This window comes from Semicossyphus pulcher, unplaced genomic scaffold, assembly GCF_022749685.1.
Source record: "Semicossyphus pulcher isolate SPU_LCO1_2020_fin unplaced genomic scaffold, fSemPul1.0.p SCAF_22, whole genome shotgun sequence".
In the NCBI taxonomy this organism is placed as follows: Eukaryota; Metazoa; Chordata; class Actinopteri; order Labriformes; family Labridae; genus Semicossyphus; species Semicossyphus pulcher.
Window position 1 is genome coordinate 16,822,740 of NW_027211696.1, and position 22,028 is coordinate 16,844,767.

The 22,028-nt window shown below is 41.3% G+C and overlaps 1 protein-coding gene across 1 annotated transcript; it reads left to right on the forward strand.

Moving 5' to 3' along the window:
* The first annotated feature begins 12,164 nt into the window (after positions 1 to 12,164).
* gas1b (growth arrest-specific 1b) lies at positions 12,165 to 14,227 on the forward strand. Its single transcript, XM_069673654.1, has one exon. It carries the CDS (start codon positions 12,558 to 12,560, stop codon positions 13,332 to 13,334), a length of 777 nt encoding a protein of 258 aa, XP_069529755.1. The 5' UTR covers positions 12,165 to 12,557; the 3' UTR covers positions 13,335 to 14,227.
* The last annotated feature ends 7,801 nt before the right edge of the window (positions 14,228 to 22,028 follow it).

The window sequence follows — 22,028 nt, forward strand, 5'->3', positions numbered from 1 at the left end:
AGGACATGAAGTAAGAGGCATGATCTTTTGTTCACCTCCATTAACATCTTTCATTTCTTTCAGACTCTCTGCTTACTTGTTAGCCTCGTATGATTGCTAGCATCAGCACTCCGCCCTGGCAGGCTTCAGCAGACCCAGAAATATTTCAGCTTTGCCACACTACTAATGAGCCGTAAAGACTCACTGACAAAAACAAAAAGATCCAGCAGTATGCTAACACAAAAGCCTCATTCAATCAATCAAGTTTATTTAGGAAAGCAGTCATTATGGGTCTGTAGGACAACAATGCCTCCGAAGTCAGCATACACAGTCTGCGTCTTTCTCAATACTGTCTTGCAGCTCCCAGCACAGGAAAAAATAGATTAAAAATCTGATATGAAACTTAATGAAATGTTAATAAGATTACAGCATAATAATAAAACAGTTTTGTGGATTGCTGGCGGCTGTCGTCACTTGGAAACTTGGCACCGGTGTGCAAAAGCTCCTCTGAGAACGTAATGGAATTTTTACTGCCTGTTTTACTTTACTTCTTCTTGGCAATCTAAAGCCTCTTTTATTCTGTATGTGAGTCATATGAAAGTTGAATTACATGAATTTATAGCAGATGTTTGATCAGACAGGCAAGGCTCAGAGCTTTTGAAAGAACGTTTCTGTATATATAAGGAATAAAAAATAATTTATGCAGCTCCGGCGTGTTGGATAGAATCCATATTGTCTGGTATCCACTAAAAACCGAACCACTTCCTTTGTTTTATGTGTGTTTTGTCAGTGTCAGCAGTCAGGGGGCCTCTGAGCCCATGAGACACACAAACACTTACACTTTACAGACACACTTGTTTATTTCCAGTTTGTTCAGACTGTGTATGATTATAGGTTACTGAGTCAATATTTAGATTTTGCAGGAAAAGCAAAACCCAGCCCGTGTCGCTCGCTACTGTGTGTGGTGTATGTAAAGTATGCATGCGTGTGCTCATGTATAAAGATGAGATGACATGTCTGGGTTCGAACAATAATTATAGTATTATTATAATACAAAAATAATACTGCTGAAATAAGTGTTCAAAATAGGTGGAAAACTTGAAGGATTATTGTTGAGTTTGTTTGGCTGCTCTGTATTTTCCATGTTTTTCAAGAAAGGAAATTCCTTTCTCCCTAAAAGACGCTAACTGATAGGCCTTCATTTAGCTGCATCACTGTCTGACTATTAATGTTTCTGCCACTGACCTACCCGTTCAACAACTTCCTTTCAGCTTCATCTCCATTATGTTGCTGCCACATGGAAAGAAAGATCCCAAAGACCATGGATGATGTGATTTATGCTGAGGCAGAAATTAAATAAATAAAGGGAACATAATCTTAAATGTCAAAACAAGCATGTTGTTTTTAGCTAGTGCAGGTCCACAGTTCTGTCAGTCACTCAGTCCAGCAATTTGGTCCAGACTGAAGTATGAACAACGTTTGGCTTAACTTTTCATCTAGCAGCATCATCAGAAAAAAACACTTTCTCCAATACTTTGACCAAATTTAGTATTAAGTGCTAATGCGCTAAGATTAGCATGCTAACTTCAAAGGTTTAATTTTTTTATACGATTTTTCCTTTTTTGCATTTTGTCAACAACACATTCAAACTGGGCCCCTCCTCCTGGGCTCTTCGTCACCAGAAGCTCACTCTCACTCACCGCTGAGCTAACACCAACAGCATCGCGGTTACCTTTGCGCTAGCATGCTAACCGCCAGTTAGCTTGTCCTACTCGGTTTGAGGCACCTACCTGTCCAACAGAAAGAAGGCCAACTCTGCATCGCTCTTTCGCCATGTTCGCTGGTCTGAATGGGGCCCAGCTGCTAATTCGAACCACTCCCACACTCACCTGTACGCTGTGATTGGCTCAGGAAACCACAACAGTGCCCCTCCTGAAAATGTCCTGTTCAAACCAAAACAACAGAGTAGATGCAGAGGGGAGGGTCTCACAAGGGTCTGCACACACGCTCACAAACTCACATGTATAGAGGCTTTTAAGATTTATATTATATTGTATTTGTAAAAGTCTATATTTTAATTTTCTAGGAAAACCCTACTTATTATACCTTTAACATTAGAATGTTAACACTGTCATTGTGAACATGTTAGCCGATTCTAGGCTTAATCCAAAAGCCAACTGGACTTGGTTGAAGTTGGATTAAGCCTAGAATGACCCTGACCTGGATGACTGAGAACCTTCACAGACATGTTAGCTGATGTTAGCTTTTAGCTCAAAGCACTGCCACCCCTAAGTACGGCCACATAGGTTGCGTGCAGTTAGCCTGTAAGCATGCTGGAGTTAGCAAGAAGACGAAAGGTGCACAGCTGGACACCAACCAGGGATGCTGCAGTTCAATCTTTCTATTTATCAGCAGTTGTTTCGCCAGAGGCTTCTAAATTTAAAATGTTTTTTTCCAATTCAAGATAAATTAATCTTCAAGTCTAGTGTTGTTTTCAGGAAACAAGCTAAAAGAAGATGGGAATGAGTTACAGGTAACTGTCCGAGAAATGTACCACGACTGTGACAATAGCTGATTGTGTCTGTAGGCTACAGTAGCTCATAAACACAAGATGAAAACTATCTGCTATCGATCTATATTCATCCCCTGACTTCCATTATAAACAGGATTATATCTGGCAGGTTGTGTACCATTAAAAGGTTCTATAAACTCAGTCGTCAGACTCCACGTTGGGTCTAACATCTGATCTTCTGTTTAACAGATCGGCATGCTTCTCTCACAGCAGTGACAGTAGGCAGACCCAGAGAGGCTGTGTTTAAATCCAACATAAACTCTATATCCCAGACCACCCTGACCGGAGCTAACTGCTAATCCAAATACTGCCTCTACGTTTGTCCAGAAAGGACCCATATTTGTACCTCATGCTTCAGGTTCAACCCCTCGCCGGCCCCATGGAATACTCTTATTTTGGAGGTAAGAGCAAAAACATGTACAGGTTTCCTTGGTAGTTTCTCATTATGAGACCACATTTTACATTCCCACATCAATAATCTTGAATCCAAACTGACATCAGAGTAGCTGTAGTGCAGTATAAAAACCACACTGCGACTCTCTGGTTACAGAGTCAAAGCTTTTTCGCAACTCGGGAGAAAACTGACTGAAACCTGAACTGATGTAAGTCTGCGATGCCAAGTTGGATCAGAGAACAACTTTACTGCAAGATAGATGTTTACCCAAAGTTACATTACTAGGCAACATTAATGCTTGCAGTGCAGTAAGCCGACCCTTTCGCAAGTTTACCTTGGAAGTAAATGCTAATGTGCTCACGCATAAGAGGCCTATTTCCTTGAATATTGCTTTACTGGAAGTGTCTATCTCAGCAAAATAGCTGGCAGTGCGTCAGAACAAAACAAATCTCTTCTTTTACAAGGACGTGTATTGTCTGAATGGGTTGTAAATCCTGCAAGAAGGCTTAACTTTCATTCGCGGTGGCTCAAATTCGGTAGTAACTGTGGTATTTTGTGGTATTTGTCTATAGAAGTGCGAAATAGTCCACTCAGATCATCCTGATTTATTCTATGGTGTCATGCATGGGGACAGTTGGACCAGACCACCGCTGCTGCTGCGCCGTACACAGGGGCGGCGTGTTTGGATTACAGCCATGCATGTGGTTACTGTCACTGAAGACAGCCTCATCCCGGCTCCGACCACCAGACTACAGGCAGCTCTACTCAGAGGAAGTGCGTGCATGAAAGTTGACGGTAACTGCAAAACATATACAGGCCTCTTAATCAACATGAACAAAAATAAATGATGATCTTAAATATGTTTGCACTTACATATGTGTTGATATTTCTGCACAAATGACGTCTATTATAAAGCAGCTGTATATTTTCTTTCACACTGAGCCGGAGGTGATATAACCTCTGTCATCCGTGATTATGCATCAGCAACTGTTGACGCTCATTGAAATGATGTTCCAAAAAATGATGTATGAAAAACGGCCCGTGCAGTTCGAGCTGCATCTTTAACTCTGCAAAAACATTGTGATTATTTAGGCACATGTCAGGGCCCGGTGTCACAGCTCATATTATGTCTCCTAAAACAGCAGCTACGCCTTCAAGATCGAGCTCAAAATGTTCCCCATCACTGGCACGATGTCAGACAGATTGAGTTACAGAATGTGCCATCAAGATGAAGAGCTGGCAGTCTGACTGCTGCGTCACTTGTGTGTGTGCATGCAGCGTAATAATCCCAAAATGATCCCTTCTAGCTTTTCAGCAGAATCTCAGATATCTTTCAGGTAAACATAACCACTGCATGTCATGAGGGATTAAAGGAATGGTACGACAATTTGGGAAATGATGGGGACAGTTAAATGAGAAGACCTCATATCAGTCCAGTAAGCCTTCATTGACAGCTTCAAATCAGCTCCAAATTTAGGAGCGATAGAGATACAGAAAGACACAGAAGGCAGCAGAGGACCAAGGGCTGATAATGCCAGTATTTGCAACCATTTATCATACATGTTCTCAATTAAGTAGCTACTGTATATTAAAAAAACGACTGAGTGGTGACAAATGTGAAATGATTGTGTTTAGGATGAACATGTGTTGAGTAAGCTGTACTTTTTTTAAAGATGTGAGCGCTTCATGTCTCCAAGTGTAAAACCTGATAACTCAAACCATGTGAGGAAACCTGTTAATAAATCTGTTATTTATTGTTAAGGTAACTTAAATAAATAAAGTGAACAGTACCCATTCCATTCAGTATTTTTATGCACAAAATTCTATGGGTTTTTTTCTTCTTTTTTTCAATGGACATGCACCATCATGATCGGCACTGCAGTCGCTACCCTTAGAACCAGGGCTTGACATAAGCACCCACCAACCCGCCAAATGCCAAAAAGTTTTTGATATGGGACGATCCCGAACCGTCACGAAGGAGAGGCAGATCCCGAACCGACGCGGGTCAGAGAGAGAAGATCCAGAGTGTGATCTACAAGCAGTGTGATCCAGCAGTGAGAAGCGCAGTGATGACCTCGATTTATGTGTGTTTCTCTCCGCCCCTGACTCAATAGGGTCACGATCTGACCCGTATCTCTGTGAACAGCCTTTATAAAGCATAAAGTACATTTCAATGCTCCGAACGAGATCAGCCGGAGGTGATCCTCATGCCGTTCGGGAAGGAGACAGACGTGAGGAGAGGAGCAGATGTGACAAAGAAAGATCCGTAGTTCCAAGCACAGTTAAGCATAAACTCAGTCCGTACTCAAGCCCTGCTTACAACAATCAAAGTTACCGTAGGTTGCCCGCTACCAGCTAGCAGGATTGCAAACTTGACGTACGCACAGGTCTTCCTGTCTTCCCTTGTTGAATTAAAAATACAAACTACTGCCACCTGCTGGTATAGAAAGGTATTTTCTTTCAGAAGTAACAGAATGAATATGTTAGCTGGCTGTCAGCTGTGGTATTTTCAGTTAGTTTATGTCCCATTTCTTAGCCCAGATACTTAACACTCGAACTTTATTGCTTCTTTGATTTCTGTTTGGTGAGTCTATGGCTGTGAATTAAAGGCTACAGCCAGCAACTAGTTAGCTTAGCCAAGCACAGAGACTTGAAGCTGAAGGAGTTGTCAATGTTACATTAAATTAGATAATGGTGAACTTTAGAAAAGCTTGTAGGCATATTTGTTACTATTTGACAGATCTGGTAGCTGTTTTTGCACTAAGCTAAGTTAAGCTAACTGTGCGAGTTGCAGCACTAAGAGAATCTAGCTAACTCAGGGCCAGAAAGTTGACAAGCACTTACCAAAAATTTCAAACATAAAATGACAGATTACATTACTCTCAGAGTAGTGCAGTGACCCCTGCATTGCTAAAGCTACATTATGGCTAGCATAAGTAGTTATTACACCGTCACATGGTCATTCACGGGCCACAGCAGTAATTATTGTGCCTCATCAAACTGTCTGTATTCATGACCATCAAAATAATGTAGTCTAACTCATTCCTGAGAGTCCATGAATGAGCGTCTTGGCTTTCGGCTCTGACTGATGATGTTTTTTCTCAGCTATGTAACACCTTCTTGTCTCTTCCCCTCTCCTGTAATGTATGTAATCTAGAGAACAATGTCGTCTCTGTGTGGAGATCACGGTGGCATATCTGTCCCTGAGGATCTACTTCCTCTTGGAGAGAAACGTGATCAGAATGTGGAGAGGAAAGATGAGGTCACATTTCAAACAAAAACTAAAACCCTCGTCTGTCCTTGAGTCTCTTTTTCTTCTGCATTAGATGGACATGATACCCTCAGTGGTACAACCTTTAGGGGAATTTGCGTTGTTTTATTATCCTAGTGTCTTTGTACTCTAGAGTATTGTCCTGTTATCTTATCATTACCTGAGCGTCTGTGATTCTCTATACAGTCTGAGCAGCCCTGGAGGGTTTCCATTGTTCCTTACACCTCAGATTTTACTGCAGGTGTCATCAGCCCCACTTTCAATTAGCCTCCTTTGTGATAGCAAAACCAGCGTCTACCTCACTGTCTGGAGTTTAACTCTCTGTTCCAATCTGTTTTGCAGCCCCATCTGCTTTCCTGCAAAATCCTTAAGTGAAACAATAACAGCCAGGACATGCATCATCAATCTCTCTGTAACGTTATCCAGCTTTCCTCTCTGCCACAGTGTCAATCTGCTCCACAACACAAGCGAAAAGAACCTGACATTAAAGTCTCACTGATAGGAAACCAATACCAAAACAAATGTCTATCTGCTCCATCAAACGACGTCCCAAACCATTACAACTTCCTGAGTACTTTTGGCTGCTTTACAGCCGGAGTGACCCGTGTTTGAACTCCTCTGCGAGTTCAAAGTCAAATCCTTTTCCTGCCACGGTGGTCGGATCCTCCCAGAGGGACATGTGCTAGCGTCCTGTAAAATCTCTAGTGTGATCAAAGCATGCTAACATGCCGACGCTGACAATGCTAGCACACTGATTAGCATGATTTAATGGGTTTAATGATTAGCATTCTCACTATCAAAAATTAGCATGTTAGCATGCTAACAATTGCTAATCAGCACTAAACACAAAATACAACTAAGGCTGATTGAAATTATATTCATATGCTAGTATTTGGTCATAAACTGAAGTATTAGCATTTCAAATGGTTGAGCTACATGAGTTTACAGTTTTTACAACACATCCTGTTTCATGGACATCCATAGAAGAGAGGGAAGACAGAGAATCACAAGCATCTTAAGAATTCATTTTTTATGAGAGATTTTTTTAACAACTCACTTTGTAGATATTAAAATATTTCACTGGTTCTGTTATAAATCTGACCTGCTTGTGGCGCTAAATGAAAGTCAGGGTTTTAGCAAAGTCCTTTGGATACCGTTCATATCTGCACCTAATTTTTTAACAATCCATCGAGCCATTGTTAATGCATTTCACTAAAAACCAAAAAGTGGTGCCGCAGCAAGCATCACAGGATCAAAAGGGACCAAGACATACCACTGGGACGTCAAAGAACCAGTGATGACAAACCGTGTAGCCTTTATCTGAGACAGGAAATTACACTTTTAGACGGCCAACTGACACGTACGCTCTGCGCCTGCACGAGTGGATATAACTCTCCATACCAGCACGTGGAAGTAGTCTGTATTTGCGGACAAATGCTACCGAAAAACAATAACATTAAGGGGGTATTATGCTGTGTTTCACATTAAGACATTAAGCCAGACAAGTCTGCAGGCTGCTGTGAACGCCAGGTTTCACACAGTTTGTTCTACACGCTGCACTTTGTGACGTCAACAGTCGTAGGAGAGCTGACCAATCAGAAGAAAGCAGGCTTGTAGGGGCGGGGTTTCTTAAAGGGACAGCGCTGACTGAGTCGTTTCAGGCAGAGGCTGTATGAGGGCCTGCACAGAGCACCAGTGTGAGAAAAATAGTTTTTTTAAATGTGAATTATGCTAAGCTACTCCACAGGTATCACAGAGTGAAATATGAAGCTTGAAATTAGCACAATACCCCCCTTTAAGCTGTCAGCCTGGTTTGTCAGGGCCTTTAAGACGCATCCTTTCAGGCTCATGTATAGTTGAACAAATTTCAAATCAATTTGATCCAGGTGATTAGATCAGTTCTGTCTTGCCTAATCTTTCCGATGCATACAACAAAATACAATCAGTGCAGCGCTGCTGTTTAAAGAATGACACAGCACATCACGGTCGTGACTATGCACAGGCGGAAAAATGAGTCAACGTTATTTTTGTGTTTTCACCAAAGGCATATGAATTCCTCTATTTCATGTGAAAAGAATATGAGCATATCTAAGACAGACATCTGAAAATTTTCCATGAGACACAGAAAAATGCTGGCAGAAAAACACTTGGCAATACCGACTTCTTTTCCTCTCTCCCCCTCTCCCTCTCTCTGGGCTTGGAAGCACTTGAATACAAAGTTCAGTGAATTGTAGCTGCTTGTGTGTAATGACTTCTGACAGCAGTGGAGACAAACTGAAGAGCACGTCTGTCTCTGCATGAGTATTTACAAATCTCCTCCCGGGAACCGCATTCCAATTCTGGAAACACTATTATATGCAAGTCGCCATGAACAACCGCATGTAGAGGATGCATTTCCGGAGGTACCGGTTTGAAATAAATGGAGACTGCGAAAGAAAAGCGGCCTCATATTTCCCCTCAGAACAAGCCGAGAAGTTTGCTACCAGAGTAAAGAATCTAAGTGATGTATTGGAGTCATTTAGGAGGTACAGTTTGGGGGAGAGCAGCAGCTGCCGGCTCCATCATACAGAGCTGCTGGCTCGACTGAATCTGCCCGTTGTTCTTATCTGGCCGACATCCAACAGTGATGGGATTTGTGTTCTGCTATGAATTATGAACTGCTTCTTAAAAGTGAAATGAAAGTGTGGTCAGGGTGTGTTCTTTAGTCACTGAAGAGAAAGCTTTGTACAGGCCTCGTGTGTCAGAGTGTGTGGCGCCACAAAGGGCAAAAATGAGAGGTATCCAGAATTTGCCCAAAAGTTAAAAACGTGTCCTCAGGAGTGACACAGGACTCATATCTACCACTGTTACGGGAAATTTGGCTTGAAATAAAGAAAAATCTATATATGATATCAAAGTGTAGAGCCATATTAAGCATCCGTAAAAATCAGAAACTTCATAACTAGAAAAAACAGCATAAAAACAGCTCATTTTGCTCTTTAGACCATTTCTCCAGATTGCATGGGCGTTGCCGATCTCGTTTTGATTGACATCTACCTGGCTCATCTGCAGAGAAATGGCGCAATCGACGAGCAACGTAGCACAGCCCTGAACAGTGCATTGCAGACGTCTGAGTCAGATTCAAAGAGAAAACAGAAGCTCTGCTCTATGAACATTTTTTATTTCAGTTGTTTACTGAACGGTGAGTTACAAAATGCTTTGCTATCCTTATTATAGTTAGCAGTTAGCATGCTACTTTAGCTGAGATGTCCCTAGCTGTGTCCCAGTTCAGCGGCCGCATCCTTCAATGGACGTATTTCAAGGCAGATTGCGTCACAGCTGTGCATCTAAGGCTGTCTTATTTCAGATGCGTCTTCCTTTTCCCGGGCCACTAAGGATCCATCGGGTGCATCGAGGAATACACTTTTAAAAGTATAAGTCTGTTGTTTCAACTCAGTCAAATTGCTAGCGACAAAAAAACGAAAGGGGCCTTGAAACTTCAAATTAGCTTAAGTTATGTGACATTAGTTTTGCTAGCTAGCTACCTGTTGCTACACTGGTGACGCAAACCAGAAATCCTCATTTCAGTTCGGCCTTCTCATCCTTTGCAGCCTGTGTCCTTCGAAGGATGCAGCCCCTGAATTGAGACAGAGCTTCTATTGGTTCTCAAAGCTATGAATGCAATGCTGAAAAGTAATTTTTTTTATTATATAGCTCAACAAAGGTTATCTAAGGACTCTTTATAAATAGAGCAGGTCAAGACCGTTATTTTAGTTATATTATTTAGAGAGAAGCCAAACATTAATCCACGAATGAGCAAGCATTGGCAAGGAAACAGTGGCAAGGAAAAACAGGCAGAGACCTCGAGCAGAACCAAACTATTTGGTGAACAGACATCGTCCCTCTTGCTAGCAGAGAAAGTTAAGTGTCGGCTAGGACCATATTATACCAGACCTAAACTCATGATCAGCAGCAGATCATCAACAACCCGCACTACACTTCTGTAGACAACTTTAGTCGACCTTTAGCACCTGCTGTCTTCAGTAATCATCCGCCTACGACAACGCTAACACGGTGCAAACAGGTGATAGCTGCCGTGTGATTTTTCCTGTGATCTGACGGTGGTAATAATTACGTAAATCCTAAAGACACCCAATTCAGACCCAAAGTTTACAGAAACTTTAATGACAATATTTCGGATGTGGATGGAAACTTGTTTACTTTTTTGGTGCTAACTATGAAACCCTAAATTACAAAGCACCAGGGCTACTGTGAGTTTGGGCTTTCAGTGGCTTTAAGCGCTGCCCTTAGCAGTCTAGTCTCATGTTGGGTCTGTTGTAGTTAATGGAGAACCTTCTACAGTACACCATTTGGGCTCCCTCTAACCTCCACTTTGATGTCTTAAATTGAGTCTGCAGCCGTGCTGTTGCTCTGGTATGCCAGCTGGACGAGGTGGAGGGGGGTGTAAGTGCGGGGTTGTTTGGCTAAGAAACTCCTCCGCTCTTGTCTTGACTCCTCTCTAATCTCTCTAATTGGAGTCGGGGGGGTCTGAGGGCCCCTGAGAGCTGCCAGATCTTTGTGGTCATGGTGTGGTGATGTGACGGGGTCAAAAGAACAAAGTTATTCCAAATGAATGAGTAGTTTTGGTTTCTAAACTCTCTTCTGGTGGCTTAAAGGCCCCAATGGATCCATTCTGTTTGTGTTTGTTTACAGGAGTTACTCCTCTTCACACTCTTTTTCTTGTGTGTGTTAATGTTAGGAAACAGGAAGTACCCTTCACCAAAAGGTAAAGTGTTGGATCAGTAGGATTTCACACCATTGCCTGCTTACAATAGCACTGAATGGGCAGTAGAAAACAGCCAACTTTCCCAGCTCCATATCTTAGTCATACTTCTTAAGTTGTCATGTCTTTATCGACGTGTACGAATGTGTCAGTGTGGTGTTCACGGGTGTGCCGTATCATATGCAGCTATGCAAACCGTAGCTCATTATGTTTCATGGTGGAAAAGTGTAAGACAGCAGCTCAGCGTGTGTTACAACAGCTGTCGTTTCTGACGGCGGGGAGGCGACACGATCCCAGTGTTTTCCAAAGACACTGCGCCTCATTACAGGCAGGTCTCACTGCAGGGGCGAGCAATTATTCAAGGCAAGACCACAGACGTTGAATAAGAAATAGTTCGAAATCCAAATTGTAGAAAAACATAAAGCAAGAGATTTAAGGAGACGACAGCAAACATATTTTATGATCAATCTATGAACAAAAACTAACAATACTTACAAACAGAAAACATAACAACTTAGGATAAAGCTTATTATACTGTCTAAAAGGGAAAATAACTACATATTTTGCCGATCCTCTATACAAAACACCACCTATTTGACTTATAAAGTAAGTACAAATATATTAAACGCCATTTCTAGTATGCCACTCTGATTATGAAACTTGACATTTGTCCATTTTTAAACCTTACCGCAACTTAGATTCACCCATGTAACTGAAATACCCGATTTTTTTATTATTTTTATTTCACTTATACTTATACTTTATTTTATTTAATTAATTTAAACAACTTTTAATATATATATATTTGAATGCACTAAAGACATTACGTTTTAAAGCGTTTTATTCTATAATTTATGGATTGGATTTGTTGGATTTATCAGCTTTTTTAGTCTACATTTGAACTTGTAAAAACAATCACAACTGTAATCTGATCTCATAGAACACTACTGTTTCAATAAATATCGCGATAATTTGAAATTCAAAGTTGTTTTTCTCAATTAGATTATAATAAGAACCGCTGCAAAAAGTTTCCTTCACTTCAGTTTAAAAACAACATCTTGCGTCACTGCCTGCGTGTGACGAAATAATCACAACAGTTTATCGGACCAATCAGACGCGGTTGTTGCAGTAACCTAATCAGCCCATCACTACACAGACTTCATCACAGAGCTGCTGCAGACCGAGGGGATGCGGGCTGGCAGAGAAAGCGGATGAACGAATCTTTGGGAGAAGGATATATCGCGTTATTGTGGGAAAAGTTTGGGGAAAAGTTGTTTTATTGTTTGTTAAAGTTTATCAGAACTTTTACTCGTCTGTGAGCGAGTTCAACGACGGATGTATGCGCACGTGAAGCCTTGGACTGGGAGTGAGGACGACTAAAAACTTTACACTAAGTTAAAAACGTTTGAAGTCGTAACATGATCGACTTGTTAAGGGCACCCTCAGTGAGCTTTTTCATACTTTGTGGCGCCTCAAATACGTCAAAACACCAACTTTGACATGATATGAGACCACCAGGGAGTAACCTCGCAGAAGCCCTCATGAAGTCTAACGTTTTTAAGACTAATTCTTCCTGGAAATGGCAAATCGTGCCATATTGATGGAGCGGGTGGCAGTTTTGATATGCAGTATACTGATCCTAATCATCGGCTCATGTGACGGGTCTCCTAACCACAGTCGCCGGCTGGTCTGCTGGAAAGCCATCCTCAAGTGCCACGGAGAGCCGGAGTGCCATTACGCTTACGATCAATACCTCTACGCCTGCGCTTCTGTCATCAATGGAGAGCGTAAGAAGTGTCCCAGCCACTGCATATCCTCTCTAATTCAGCTTAATTTAACTCAAAGTGGCCCGGCTCTGGAGGACTGCGATTGTGCCCTGGATCCAGTCTGCAGGGGCACCAAACAAGCCATCGAACCGTGTCTGCCTCGGACCAGCACCATGGGCTGCACTGAGGCCCGGCGGCAGTGTGAGACGGACCCGGCGTGCAGCGCTTCAATGAGGGATTATTTGTTTCACTGCCGGAAACTTTTCGGAGGGGAAAGGTGCTCGGACGGGTGCCGGAGGGTGATAGCAAACATGCGCTCCATACCCAAAGCGCAGCAGCTGGACACATGCGTGTGTGACGGCACGGACAGGAACATATGCGAGTATATAAAAGTCAGCATGAAAACTTTCTGCTCCGATTCCGGTGATGCGTTCGCGGGAAGCGGATTTTCAGACTCTGAGGAGGATTCAGAGGATGATTACATCGATCAGGAGGATTATCAATACGTGGAAAACTCAAGTGACTCCTTACTTTGTCAGACTGTGATAAGTGTCCTGACCACCATTTTGGTTTTAACCAGATTAATATAAAAAGCTGATGCCTTTAAGTGCAGCTAGAAAGTCAGTTACCTTGTTTATCGATGGAAAACACGTCAGAATCTGCCTTGAACTAAAATTTGGGCCTATTAGCATGAATTTCTTTCTTCAAGTTCATCTAAAAGTGGTATCAAAAGCATAATTAAGGTTTAAGGATCAATTCAATTGCATATGTTGCCAATTGGTCAAATTATAGTCATACATTCCAAAATGTTAGCCATCTGATAATGCCTATTTTTGTATATGCTAGCTATATAAAGTTAAATTGTACAGTATATTGTATAATAAACAGGTTTTGTAAAAGTATTTGTTTATGAGACGAGAGATTTGCACTGTACGAGTATAGGTGAGTCACCCTCTTCTACTGCCTTCAGACCACAGAGGAGGGAAAATGTTAAAAGTGCCTAAAAAGTCTGGTTTTATTCACCAAGATGTGACCATATCAGAGGCGCGCTGTGAAAGCAGAGCAATTTTCTTTTACCAGCTGTACACAGACTTCCTCCACAAGCCCTTCATTAAAAACCAAAGTTGTTGTAAGCCTTTGAAATGTGCCTGAATCCCAGGGCAGAGCAGATAATGCATCTGAAACAAGAAGCTCGAAAGAGTGACACACTTGACCCTTTAAACATAAATGTTTGCTTAAAGTATAAAGTGTTAATTCTTGAAAACTGTTCAAAGAGGCGACAGAGGGGTCGTCCTCTTCTCGGGGGATTTGCAGCACAAGAAGAAGCATTCGGTCAGTTTGTTTATCTTCCCCCCCCATGTGTTTGTTAGAGGTCCTCACAAAGACCCACAGAGAGAAAAAAGATGTTTGTGGTCTGGTGAGTGGAGAGTGCCCACAATGAACACACTCCTCTGAATGTACATGCACATCCAATAAATAAGAGTTTTTAAATGATTCAATTGGAAGATGTGTCTGCTTTGAACTTTTCTATCTTGATGCAAGTCAATACATTTACAGTTATCTTAATTCTTATTAATTTAGAGATGTTCCTATAACATTCTTTCTTACTGATACAGACTCTTAGACTTGAGTATTGGCGGATACAGAGTACCCCTCAGATGCTAATGCAATAAAATGAAGTATATTTTTACAGCTATATAGCGCTAACCCTGTATGCATGAGAAAGGATTGCTATCATAATTGTATGATTTTGTTCAGCACATAGAAATCCTAACCGAAAAACAAGCTGAGCACCACGAAACAAGCTGAGCTAACGTTAGCCGTAACTCGGCTAGCTAGCTCGATTGATGTCCTGTGTCTAACTAGCTTCACAGAAACACTGATTTTTAACATGAACCATCTTTCTTTAGTGTTTTTATCTGCTTTAAAGTACTTTCACTTAAAATAAAAAGTACAGCCTTAAAATGTGTGATGGGTAAACATTACTGAAATGATGCTAGCTTAACTAACATTATGCTCTATGCTAGCACCACACTGTTGTTGTTTGCTAACGTCACATAATTTACCTCAAATCAATACTTCAGAGGTCCTAAAATAGTATAGTTGCTGTTTGCAGCCATACATTATATAAATGCTGGGTTATTTTGGCGAAGAAACAAGAGTTATTATTTTTAGGGCTAATTAATTATTGTATCTGATTAGTGCATTGACAGCGTACTCGCTAATACAAGATACAGCTTTTTAGGCTATATCGGAGGCATTTCTGATACCTGTATTTCTATTGGAGCAACTGTTAATTACTGATATTAAAGTACTTTAAAATTATTTTTATGACTTCTATCAATGTCATACTTTAAAGTTTTTAATGACTGCCACTTCCGCTTCAACTTTATTTCGATAATCTGTCTAAAGCAATCACCAAATGGATCTGGGACCACACTTAATCAACAGGTGCCACTGAAAGTACAAAAAGTAATCATTCGGAAACTTAGCTGAAGTTTTAAAGCTTTTGCATTCCCACTTAATTACTTTACATGTACTTATTTTTGTATCTTATATGCCATTATGCATTTAAATAAACCATAACTGGTTGCATTAGTTAAGCAGTAGGTGTCATAAGGCCCATATGGCCCTTAAATTTTACCCGGTGTAGAGTCCTTATAAAGTAGTAACAAGTTCATTTTTGCTCATCATGATTGTTTTATGCAGTACGTACTTTTATTCATGATCATAATATGTTTATTAGAGTGAAATATGTCAGTCAATTTTAATCATAGCAGTGATAATGCAGGCTACATGTGTCAGTTTACATACTTGTGGCTCATCCGTCAGCTCTCTACACTCACAAAAAAGCCAAGTGTCCCCTCCTGCACTTGTGATAATAGGTCTTGAAACCATTGATGGCAGCCATGTTGCTTTTCAGGGGGGAAAAGAGATGGGCCCTCCAGCCCATTGATTGGAGGAGAAGTCGAGTGGCACCTCTATTATGGAGATGCAAAACACACAATGGTGCAGCGGCACAATGTGGGGGCACTTCATTCACTCTTTTTCCTCGCTGTCACCTCTTTTCAGGGAGTTGGGGGGAGCATGAGGAGACAGATATCCCAGAGGAGGACGGAGGAGTTATGTGAGAACGTTCAGCTTTATTGCTTGGTTTAAGTCTTGCTGAGAGTCTGTCCACAGATTCATTTATATGTGCGAGGTGGTTCTCTTAAAACTACATGTTTAGCGGTTCTTTCCATCATAGTTTGGCACTCTATTATCCAATAAGACTTTTGAAAACATAAGCTATCAATAAACTTTAAACAGTCTTAAAAACAGACCCAAATAATAAATCCTACAATGGCAGTGATTGTTAAAAATACCAACAAAGCAGTGTGGTGAGGGCATTTCTGGGCCTTTGTTGTGAGAAGCAAAAGCCTGTCACTGTCACTTTAAGAGAGCCGGCCCCTGCTGCAACCATTAATAATTGTAATGCCTTTTTATTATTGTTGGGGATAATGAAGGGATGAGGATCATATGGGGGCCCCAGACTATACTTTGCCCTGAAATGTTTTCAATTAACTTTTGGCACCAGAGGAAAATAGGAATGTTGTGTTTTTTTTCCCATGCTGAAACAGAAAAGAGGCGACGTGGGCTTTTGGTGCGGGGACCAGAACATCATTAAAATTGCTTCATCATAACTCAAAGTGTTGCTTGGCCGCCCTCCCCTCTGCCCCGCCCTGAAGCCCCCGTCCTCTAGGTTACACTAAAAACAAACACAGCCTGACTTTGGCATGATTTTGCTATACTATATGCACTTGGTGTACGTTCCCATGTCATTATTTCTCTTATTCGTCTCTTTATTGGTACCTGGCTACTTGTGTAATATGTGCATTGTTCATTATTTTCCCACAATGCATCATTATTCTGCAGCTCATACTGAATAAACATCTAAATAACAACATAAGCTAATAGAAGGAGGTTTTATTTGGGCCTATTTTGCAGATTGGTGTCAGGTTAGCACAGTAGCAATAAAATAACTCCTGTGCACAACATTTTTAAATCTTCTCAGCCGCCTCAGACTGACTTTTTCCTCTTGAGCCTCTTTTGAAACGTGCAGTCCTGGACTAAAGAGAGCTGCTGCTAAATCACTTGTACTCAGGTTTGCCTCGTGTGAACCCAAATTGAGATGAAGTAGGTCTGACTGAGAGAAAGACAGAAAGGTTTAAGTTTCAAACACGATTGCTGATTACAGAAACAGCTCCTCAATGGAAAGTTAAAACTGCAACTTGTTTTTGAACCAGTAGAAACTGGCACACAGCTGAGTCGGACACCTTGCTTGGTCAGATACAACAGCCACAAAATGCAAAGGAGTATTCTTATAAAAAATGCAGATGTTGTGACCTATGACCTTTAGATTTCTTCCTCTGTGTTTAAACAAATTGCTGAACAAATTAGAAGTCCATGTGTTTTGGATCTCTATCCTGAGTTAGAACTATTCCCCAGCCCTTCACATGTGAGGTTTCATCTGTTTTAATCTGACTCATTTATTATAAATGTAACACTTTTGGGTTTTCAGCTGTTGGTTTGACAAAAAATAATATACAGACATCTCTTACTGAACATTTTCCACGCATTTCTGTACGGCATGGACCAAATGATTAATCAACTAATCAACAAACTGACCAAATATTTGATGATAAAAAAGAATCATTTTGATTAAGCTCTGCAACAGTGGTTCTCAAACTGGGGTTCTAGGACCCCTGAGGGTCTGTGAACCACAGCCTGGGGGTCCAGGAAATAATTCTGATAAATTTACAATAAATTATAAAATTGTGCTGTATTATTAAGAACTGCATGTCTACAGATGAGGACCATTTGCGCCAATTAAACAAGCATACTGTGTCCATTACTCCCGCCCACGTTGGCTTTGGACCAATAGAAACTGATGTGATTGTGACACATCACGTCAATCTGTCATCTGCTGCTGTTCGTTTTCTGAAAGCTTTTAAGATCGATTACTTGAAAAGTATAAATGCTGTCAAGTTGAGTCCACGAGCAAGTTGAATAAAACAACCCTCTGTTTTAAAGTGTAAAAGTGGTATTAACATGATTCGTAAGTTTTTCTGTTTATGACTCTGAAACAGGTCTGAAGTATTTAGGTTGATAAGTGTTACAACACAAACAGCTCCAATGGCATCTAAGAGTGCAGATGGTATAAGCGGTGTTACGAGTATGAGGGGGAGACTGCCTGCTCTGCAAGATAAATCTTAGCCAAATCGTGTAGCTGCAATAGGAACACATTCCCATACATGCACATGTAGGTAGTCTTTACCATACCTCTTAAATTTTATTGTACATTTTGTTCCTTCTCCCTTTCATTCTCTACTCTATATTTTTACATTTTAAATGTTAGCGTACTCTTTAAAGTGTTGTATTTTTAGATTTATTTTATGTTAATAAATGTGTCTATTTCCTTTGCTGGACATGTAGGCCTACCAAAAGCATTTCACAAAGCATTGTACTATGTATAACTGTGCATGTGACAGATAAAAATGTATTTGGCTTCTGTAATACACATTTATACAAAAAAGTCTTAAAGTGGGACGTGTCGCCGAGCTGAACAGTTGCGACAGTAGACTAAGATAAACACTGACACTGAATTTCCTGTCATTTTTCAATAACACCATTGAAATGCAGCCTATACCTACCTACCTATAATAGTCTGCAAACTGATTTACTAAGTTAGTTAAACAGCTAAACTGCTGCATCTAAAGTTAGCTAACAGTAGCAACCATAGGCTAACAGTGACAACAACAGTTCTTGCTAGCAAAACGTCTGAATGTAGCAAAGGTAAGTTTTGATTTTAAAAGGTGTGATTGTGTTTTTTTTTTCAAGATATTCTCATTTTAAACATTTTTACGTTGCTACAGTTTAACGTTGCTAAATGCTAATGGGTTACTGCTCAGTTTTGTCCAAAAATAAACAAACGTATTAAAAGCAAAGTGAGGTGAAAAAACCCCGGTGACCCACAGTAATTGGGGGTTTGGGGGGTGGACTTGAGGAAGGCAGAACCCTGAGCTTTAAGAGAGGTGGGAAAGGTGGAGGAGGGGTTGATTTATGATTGAGGGTTCATGGGGGGGAAGGGGCTCGGCTGGGTTGAATGTCAGGGATTTCAGGCCTCTCTGAATAATGATGCAAAGACGGAATATTTAACCAACCAATCAGATCCCCTCTCTCTGCCATGGCTGGATAGGAATTGTCCTCCGGTTACCTCCCCTGATCCCTCCCGCAGCCCGGCCAGGGAGCGGCGGTGTGAAGTGTGAAGGAGCGAGAGGAGAACGGGAGGAGGGAGGAACACAAAACATAGCTGACAAGGGGCATAACTTCATTTCCACGGTGCTGGGACAGCTGTGTGGAGTAATCTGCCGTGGCAGCCCTCTAAAACTTCAATGCCTTTAGTGACCCGGGGAAGTGGGGAGGGGGCAGACTCCAACTGTGTCGAGGCGTTTAGGAGAGCGAGGGGGCTCCTTTCACACCCTCAGAGGGCTTTTGTTGGAAAAATATCCCTTACCTCTTTTTCATTTAAAGCGAGGACTATATGTTTATGAGAGGAGACAACAATGGGTTTCATTTGGAAACCTAGAATACGTTTTCTGGCCTGTGAGAAACTACTTTCTGTAGACGAGTTTTTATAAAGAAAATTAAGTGCATGTTCTTTGTTTGGACACTTTTTTCCTTTGAACTTGCCTCAAACATTTTGAATAGTATCTAGAATGTTTTTAAGGGACAAAAAAAGGCTGAAATTTTCTGATATTTACACAAAGTGTACATTTGCTGCTGTTGTTTTCGGCCTTTTTCTGCATGTTGTTCTGTTTGTCTCTTTGTTTATTTCCTAATTTAAAAGTTTGACTATAAACTTTCTGAAGTATGGACTCTAAATCTAGGAGCAGCTAAGCTTCTATACATGCATAAAAATAATCTTGTAAATTCAAAGTATTAAACCCCCCAGAGGATCGTATAGTTTGGAAATCTAACCCTTTGCACGCCCGTCTCGTACGTTCCTCAAACAGGTGCACAAAATCTTCAATTACGCTTTAAAGTTCTACTTGTTACACACTTTATAGTACAAGTAAATATTAGTAAAAAGAGAATCCGGCAGTCTATCGATGAACAGGGGTTCATTATTTCCAGCTAACAGCTCTGGTGAAGACTGAAGAAAGAACAAAACATTTTAGACTAAGATAATGGCCCGAGGCCGGGGTGCTGTCCGCGGTGAATGGGGTCTCCCTGGAGCTCAATAAGGTCCCAAAGTTTTACTTCATTATGCTGACATCCTAAAGGCCAGGGGGTCCCACCCCCAGTGGTTACCTCTCAAGTATGCATTCATCACCCCCCGCTGCACACACACACATTCACACACAATCTTTGGCATCTATTGGAGGATATGTTCATAGAAAACTTACTGAGAGAGGACGGAGGAGTGAAAAATAACCAGAAGGACTTATACTCAGACGTGGTAGGAATGATTGTTTTGTTTCCTTAAATATGTTTTGAGGAGATGTTTAATCCTGACCAAGAGGATTAAGAAAAAAGTACCTGCATATTTCACTAAGTCTTACCTAAAAAACTTTGTAATCAAATTTCCCCTTCACAGGTCTGTGCACATTCCTAAACATTGTGCAAGGCTGCAGCAGCACACTCACTGTTACACTGGTGTTTGTTTAATGAGGCCTCTGGCACGAGGAGCTCCAGTCACGCCTGCAGAGTTGGCGCTAAAAGGCTGAGTTTAAATCCACGAGCAAACACGGGAATAAAAGGCTGCTAAGCTAAAAGCAATCGCCCAGTGTCAGAGCAAATGGATCCATTGTTTGGTATTTGTATCTCATGCAAATAAAAGACAAACCGCACATGTCGAATATAAAGACCGTTTTTTCATCTTAATTTGCAACTGTGGAGCTCTCAGAGATGCTTAAGAGTGTTACGCAGAGATGGACTATTTGAGGAGTCAAATCACCAGCAGGGAGTGACTCCACTGGTTGCAGAAGAAGTCTCTCATGAGGCCGGACATGACGTAAAAAGTACACTGCACCATTGTCTTAATTATCTCAGCGTCGGCCATCACAGCCTGGAGCTCTTCATCTCTCAGATTTGCAGATATCTTTGCTGTTGTCGTCTTAAATGATCCTTCTTCTTCAACCTCCAATGTTTTTAATCATCCTGTCACGTGTCGCTCTTCTGGTTTCGCACCGTGATATAAACGTTACTGCCCACTCGCTCACGGTGAATGTTCCTGACTATTACCTGCTTACCCCGACTTCCTGCAGACATTTTACTAGGAGGCCGGCAGGAAAAAGCCTGCGTGAACATTTGGTCGTTGGCGTTCACACACGCAGCCTGCCCGGACAATGTCACTGTTAGCGGAAATGTCGGACGCACCTTGCTAACCGAGCTAGAGCTAGCGTTAGCTGACATCTTAGTGTTTGCTGAGCCCTCGTTCCTCTCCGGCTCCACACTCTTGTCTAAACATGGTAATTTAAGTCTCCAAAAAACCAAGACGGTGACGGCTAAAATGCAATATGTGAGGCTCCAAATTGGTTGTCCAAAAATCCATGGAATATGCAGCATATCCTTAAAACTTCTATGTAATATTCCAGAAGTTAAAGTGATAATCTCGAAGATTTTAATTTAAATAAATGTCTGTTAAGTCTCTATCTGTCGCACGAGTGAGGTAACACAATGGTGATTGCAGTATTACAGACTGGCTGTCTGTGGCGACTTTCACAGAAAAAATCACAAGCGGCGCCCAGTTAGTGACGCGTTTTCCATCAGCCAGCAGTGGTTGGTCCGCCAGAGAGGGTAGGCGGAGCTAAGCGGCTGCTTTTCCGCTCTCTGCAAGTGTTGCGAGTAAACAGTAATCTACTATGGCTGAACAAACAAAGAAAAGATGGATGACTACAGATACAACTTAAAACATAATTGAAAATCCAAAGAACAAGAAACAAACTCGACGCTCAGATGAAGCAAACAGTCTAAAAAGGAAAGTGACCGTCAGCAAGGAAAATCAAGAGTTACAACCGGAGCCAACCGTGGACGTCACACATGCAGCACTGTGTGGATATCTGGGAAGTCTGCTCCTGCAATTACCGTTTATCACTACAGGTGCCGCCAAAGAGAACGAAACTGAGATCTTGGAGATTACCACTTTAAGCCTGGTCCTCTTGTCACAATAACACGAGTGATTTTTCCCTTCATATTTTAACCAGGACAGAAATACATTTAGAGCAGATATCAGTACATAT

What these genes read in the sequence shown, in the direction of transcription:
- gas1b (XM_069673654.1), top strand. Translation starts at nt 12,558, where the DNA reads ATGGCAAATCGTGCCATATTGATGGAGCGGGTGGCAGTTTTGATATGC.